Consider the following 7,077-nt stretch of genomic DNA (forward strand, 5'->3'; position numbering starts at 1 on the left):
GCTCTATAATCAGGTCCTCTGCACGACGCAGCGGCCCCAAGAAGGAATGACCCAGCCGGCGCCCCTGATGTTGTTCGCTTTCGGTTCTAGTCATTTTGTTTGACGAAGCTGTATGCCGCAGCATGTAATGTTTAAACTATGTCTTTATTGAATCTGAGGGCTTTATTAATTTAAAGTCGGGCAGTCCATGCCTTTTATCTAAAAAAACTTTGGACAGACAGACTGCTATATGTAACTCTGGCGCACCAGCTTGCTCTTGCAAAACTCATCAGCGGAGAACTCAAGCTGCGAGCAGTAGCTCCCAAACGTCTTGAGGTTTACTTTCAGCTTGAAGTCCAGGTTAAACAACAAATCCAGCTCAAGCCGATTCATCTCGATTGTGCTGATTCCTCCTCCTCTAGTGTAGAATGTGTTGTTGAAAAACCTGCAAGACATGTATTAAGGAAGCTATCACTGAGCAAACAAAGCATGGTTAAATTACCAACCATCAGATCTGCATCTCACTACAGTCATTCTACTATTTTCTTTATATTTATCTTGACCCCTAAAGAGATGTCAATCTTTTCAGCATTGCAATATGGCAATCTACAAATAACTATTGGTGTAGCATTTTTCTTCAGTAAATTGCAAGATATTTCTATTATTTGTAGGCACTGACTGGAGAACCAATCCAACTAGTACGATGATTTCAGATAATTTAACATGTTTAAAGTAATATTCCAACTAGTACGGTGAGTACGTACACATCATCTGTGAATTTGGCAGCAACCACCACACTTGTAATTACTAAGAGATGAACACTATCTAGGAAGGAAAAAAATATCCATTTTTTAGCTGAACCACTCGGCGAACTACCAGTTCTAGTTCCCCATTATCACCTGTGGAAATTTGACAAACGAATGTCACTACTCATGCTCCCATAATCACACAATGAAAGGATCCTAGATAAAATAGATGGATGCTTAGTTGCTTACCATGTCGTAGGTCGCGGGCTCGACGTAGGCTGGGGAAGTTAATTTTTAGGGTTTTGGCGTGGTGCTGCCACACCTAAGGATCTTCTATTTATATGCACATACAGGTTACAAAGGTAGAGTCCAGCTGTTTACAAAAACCGTACAGCTCAAGGACTCAATACATCTTAACACACCCCCTCAATCTAAACTATTGAACACAAGATTTAGATTGGTGCTAAAGCGATGTAACATCTGTCGAGTGGCTGGTTTAGTGAACACATCAGCCAATTGATCTCCTGAAGATATGAACCTTATTTGTAAAGCACCATCAGGCGACCCGCTCTCGCACAAAATGGAAATCAATCTCAATGTGCTTAATTCTAGCATGGAACACTAGATTTGCTGTAAGATAAGTAGCCCCTAAATTATCACACCATAGAATGGGAACACCCAAGTTCCTTAAGTAGTGACTCCACCCACATTGCTTCAGCAGCTCCATTAGCCAGAGCCTTATACTTTGCCTCCGTACTAGACAGTGAGGCAGTAGGTTGTTTCTTCGCACTCCACGACACAAGATTTGATCCAACAAAAACTGCAAATCCTCCAGTAGAGCGACGATCATCAACGTCACCTGCCCAATCAGCGTCAGTAAAAATGCTAATGCCCATGGACGAGGATTTACGAAAATTCAGCCCGGTGTTTAGAGTTCCTTTAACATATCTCAGAATATGCTTCACAGCTTTCCATGAACTTCTGTAGGCTGAGATAGAAACTGACACACCCTGTTGACAGCAAACGAAATATCTGGACGAGTGAGAGTCAAATACTGAAGTCCACCAACAATGCTACGGTACCGGAAAGAATCTTCAGGACCGAGAGATACTCCAGTATCACGAGAAAGGCGCTCAGTCGGCGCCAATGGTGTAGAAGTAGACTTGCAATTCTCCATACCAACTCTGTGTAAGAGATCAAGCGCATACTTGCGCTGAGTAAATGTCATGCCCCCGGAATTGTGAGACGCTTCAAGACCAAGGAAATACTCAAGAACACCAAGGTCTTTGATAGGAAACATGTCAGAAAGGGCCTGGACCAGTTTGTCAACAGCTGCAGAACTGGAGCTTGCAATGACACTATCATCAACATAGACAAGCATATAGATATGAATACCGCCCTGAGAGAAAATAAACAGAGAAGTGTCGGCCTTGGAGGACTTGAAACCCAGCTGATGGAAACAAGAACTCAAACGGTCATACCAAGCTCGAGGAGACTGTTTCAGACCATACAAAGCCCGCTGTAGCTTGCAAACATGAGAGGGATACCGAGCATCTTCAAACCCGGGTGGTTGCTGCATATACACATCCTCAGAGAGGAAACCATGGAGAAAAGCATTGCTAACATCAACCTAACGGAGAGCCCAACCTTAAGACACTGCAAGTGAAATAACCAGACGAACTGTGGCAGGCTTGACAACAGGACTGAAAGTCTCACCATAATCAATACCATGCTACTGAGTAAAACCACGAGCCACCAACCGAGCTTTGTGCTTATCAATGGAACCATCAGGCTTGTGCTTTGTTTTGAACACCCACTTGCTCCCAACAATATTGACCCCGGATGGATGAGGAACAAGAACCCAAGTGCGAGTCTGACAAAGGGCCGAGAACTCATCTGCCATAGTTGCACGCCAGGCAGGTTCAGAGAGAGCATCACGGTGGGATGTGGGGGCAGCAAAAAGAGCACGGCGACGTGGATCATAGCGCACAGTGCCGTCGGTGTAGACTTTGTCACGGCGAGTATTATCACGATGACGCGTGACCATGCCATGACCGGAGGCATCAGCCGCAGGCCTCACGGCTGGAGAGGCACCAGCAGATGGTGACGCGGGCTAAGGAGGAGCAGCAGACGACCCGGCAGGAGCACCGACGGAGGAGGCCGAGGTGGACGTGGATGGGAGGACGTCGATCACGGGCACATTGGGTGACGTGCCCATGCCATGCACGGCATGCACGTCGGGCGCGCGAGGGGACGCAACATCGCCGGACACGTCGATCGCAGCCGCGGCTTGGACGTCAATCACAGCCGCGCGCTCGGATGCATCAGACGCCGTGCCCTTGCCATGCACAACATGCACGTCGATCGCGTGCGCGACCTGGATGTCGATCGCGGGCGCAGAAATCTGTACAGGAACAAAATCAGCTGCACCAGGAATATTAGTAGCAAGGTAAGATAAGTCATATTTGCGCATATGTTCACTCGTAGCCGGTTCAGATGAAGGAAAAGTGATGGCCTCACGAAATGTGGGAATGTCTATCTTAACATCGGGAGTAGCATAGAAAAAAACTGACTCATCAAAGACAACATCGCGGGTGATATAGGTACGACTAGTAGATCGATCCAAGCATTTGTACCCCTTATGCATAGCACTATAGCCTAGGAACACACATAATTTTGGACGAAACTCAAGCTTATGCGCATTGTATTTGTGGAGACTAGGCCACCAAGCACAGACAAAGATGCTAAGAAAATCATAATTGGGATGGATGCGAAGAAGACGAAAAAGAGGCATCTCTTTGTTGAGGACTGGGGTAGGCATGCGATTAATGAGGTAGCAAGCAGTCATGAACGCTTCATACCATAAAGCAAAGGCAATAAGGATTGAGCAAGAAGAGCTAGGCCTGTTTCAATGAGATGGCGATGCTTACGCTCAGCAACACCGTTTTGCTGCGAGGTATGGGGACACGATACTGTATGGGAGATACCCGTGCGCTAAAAATAGTGATGAAGACGGTGATACTCGCCACCCCAATCCGGTTGGATAGCTTTAATCTTGCCATCTAGGCGGCGTTCAACATGAGCCTGGAAAGCATAGAACACTTGCTCGACATCAGACTTATGTTTAAGAAGATATATCCGGCAGAAACGAGAATAGTCATCGATGAAACTAACATAGTACTTATAACCACCAGAAGAAGCAATGGCAGGTTCCCACACATCAGAATGAATCAACTCAAGTGGCATAGTAGAAATACGCTCAGAGGCGGTATATGATAATTGGTGGCTCTTGCCACGCTGACACGCATCACAAATAGAAACTGATTTGTCTGAAGGTAAACAAGGCAAACTATGGTGCTTAACAAGTTTTTGCACTACATTATTTGAAGGATGATCAAAACGCTGATGCCACTGGGACGCAAAGACCTTGACACTGGAGCTAGCATGATGGGATGGCGATGACGCTCGACTTATTGGAATTGGGTAGAGACCATTCTGACTCCTACCGTGAAGAAGAATTCTCCTCGTTGCTTTGTCCTTAACACAGAAAAAGTCACGGTGAAATTCGACAAACACATAATTATCAAAAATAAGACGATAGATAGAAAGGAGATGCCTCTAATGTCAGGAACATGGAGGATGCTTTTCAAGTGGAGATTTGAACCGGCTAAAGTAGAATAACCAATATGCGAAATAGACAAACCTTTACCGTTAGCCACTTGAACATTGTCCTTGCCAGCGTAGCGCTCGTGCATGTGAAGACGCTCGAGATCGTTGGTGATGTGGTCAGTGGCTCCAGAATCCATCAGCCATGGAAGGAGGTTGTTGCTGGATGTCATGGACGCGGCGTTGCCTGAACGCCGATTGTTCTTGTTTTTGCATGTGAAGTCCTGGTTGAAGCGATTTCTGCAGTCAAAGGCGTCGTGCCCTCAGTAGCTGCACAATTGGCATTGTGAGCGCTGCTTCTTGCCACCGCGGCCACTGGAGTTCTGGCCGTTGGACTAGTGACCCCCACTGTTGCCATAGCCACCAGATTGCTGGTGGTCAGATCGCCCTGGACCCTGCTGGTAGGAGTTCCCAACGGGGGCGCCCTCCGCCATACTGCGCAGGGGCGAAGTCAGGGGCACGCGGTCGGCTGTTGTTGGGAGCCATACTGGGATGCGGCGTTCGCCTGAGATGTTGTAACATCCCAAATTTTAAAACAAAGAAGAAAATGAATTTCACTTATTTCAAATTTTGGTGCCAACAAAAAAACTTTAATGGAACCACTTGATATGCATAGTATTCAAGTATGTATGATGTGATTTTTGCCATGATTGTTTGTTTGTTGTATTGAACATGTTTCAAAACCCTAAAACCTACCCCACTTCAAAATCAAGGAGAAACAAAAGAAAATAAAAGGGAGAAGCATATGTGAGCTTTGGCCATAATTGCAAACAAAGCATATGTGAGTTTTTATCTCAATAAAGCTTATGAAATAAAACTGGCTTTATGCAAACGAACCTAGAGCTTAGAAGCCTCTTACTAAAATTGTTAGTACTTACACTAGTATTAGTTTGTGACATAGGCATCCCCAATGGGCCTGCCGAAGATGGTACCCGGGGTTTACTAAAGGCCCACAAGTCGAAGAATATGAAGTTCGGAAGCCCAATTAGTTGTTAAGGAAAGATAGAGTTGTATTAGGAAATATAGAGATTTGTAACTTTACGGGTTGAACTCAGAAACTCTCCCGGAATATGTAAACTTGTGTAACACCGTACCCTCGACTCCGCCTCCTATATAAGGGGGAGTCGAGGGACAAAGAAAGGATCGAATCCATTGTCAACATAACCCTAGTTTCTTATTCGTCGAGTATTTTTCGGCTGAAACCCTCGAGATCTACTTGCCCTCTACCTCCAACTAAACCCTAGTCTAAAATCTGTAGGCATTGATAAGTTAATCCCTTATCAATTGGCGCCGTTTGTGGTAATTAGAGGCGACAAGGAGCTGATCTCGATGGCACGTTCAAGATCGTCGACTTCGTCTATAGCAAGCAATGCGATGGATAGAGGTAAACAGATCGAAACTGATATAGTCGATTTTGTTCCTCACCCGCCCTCCTGTTTGGATGCATATGCGTATCTGGAGGAGCCTATGGAGATGATGTTTGGAAAGTTTCACTTCCGCGTCGAGAAAGAAGGATCGTATCGTCTCGAAGTTCCGATTTCGTCGGGATTGTCGGAGGTCGATCCCGATTTTTCGAACTCAACGTCATCGACCGAGACAGACGACGAGGAGATTTTGCCGCCACGCTTCATCAACACTATGGCAAGTGAAAAACTCGCCAAAATCTTCGGCGACATGTCCTTCGAGTCATCTGCGGACTCCGATATAAGCGGTGACTCGAGTAGCATCGACAGCTTCAACTTCATCGACAGATCCGTTATTGTTGGAGAGGTCTTCACCGATCTATATGATGGTGTTACCAATTCCGACCAAGATCGAAGTTCAAAATACCATCAGATCTATGCAATTGGAGATACAAGCCGACCACAGGAGGAGACATCGGAGAACTTTGACAACACAGGAAACCCATATGTCGACCCTACTGATCTTACACGAGGTTTGGGAACCAAATACGTTGGGTCTGGAACGCGAGAGTTGGTGCAATTTCCGCAAGCAGTATGGGACAGAGTTGCAAGAGCCATTGACGACACAGATCCAATGACTGTAGCCGCGACAGCCCAAGAGTTACAAGCATATCAATATAGGCTCGCCCGTGCAAGGCGACAACTTGAAAAACAGAAAATAGAGTTGGACAAGAGACAAGCTGCAGCTTCTAAGTCAAGTAGGCGAAGAGCCGAGTTAAGCCGACAATCAGGAACCTCGGGAAGTAGTCATAGAGAAGCGCGGAACAGGGCAAGATCTCGATTGCAAAATATACCCGAGGCTGAAAGGGAGAACCTAGTTCAAAACCTCGACATGTCCTTTATGTCAATAGACACAAGGGGAAACATTATTCCCAAAATACCGGAAGCTGGATACATGGCGACACAAGCTTTCATCTTGGCATCCAGACCACCTCCTGGAGACCCAAGGGAACCATTGTATAACATGGCCATGGCGGGAGTTGGAGTAATGGGAATAGAGTTTGCAAGTACGCCTCTCGAAGGATCAGCAAGGCAAAATAGTCCACGACCTACTGCAGCGGTGCAAGATCCCGCAAGAACGAGTGGGGCAAGAGACGCAGCAACTCAAGCAAGAGTGGATAGAGCGCGACAAGAAATAAGGGAACGTCGGTATTCACCAGAGGTAAGACCTCAAGCGGCCCATGTCCCTGGCTATTCAAATGGCCAGACTATGAAGAGGAACA

The 7,077-nt window shown here is 46.2% G+C and overlaps 1 protein-coding gene across 1 annotated transcript; it reads right to left on the reverse strand.

The window, feature by feature from the left end:
• Window positions 1-225: 225 nt before the first annotated feature.
• Window positions 226-2,628, reverse strand: LOC139835663 (uncharacterized mitochondrial protein AtMg00810-like). The gene is made up of 5 exons (XM_071825521.1): window positions 2,486-2,628; window positions 2,232-2,298; window positions 1,837-2,175; window positions 1,434-1,735; window positions 226-424 (listed from the first exon to the last, which is right to left on the reverse strand). The coding sequence occupies exons 1-5, from the start codon at window positions 2,626-2,628 to the stop codon at window positions 226-228; spliced, it is 1,050 nt and encodes a 349-aa protein (XP_071681622.1).
• Window positions 2,629-7,077: the final 4,449 nt, after the last annotated feature.

The sequence above is a fragment of the Lolium perenne genome, chromosome 2, assembly GCF_019359855.2.
Source record: "Lolium perenne isolate Kyuss_39 chromosome 2, Kyuss_2.0, whole genome shotgun sequence".
NCBI classification, from domain to species: Eukaryota; Viridiplantae; Streptophyta; class Magnoliopsida; order Poales; family Poaceae; genus Lolium; species Lolium perenne.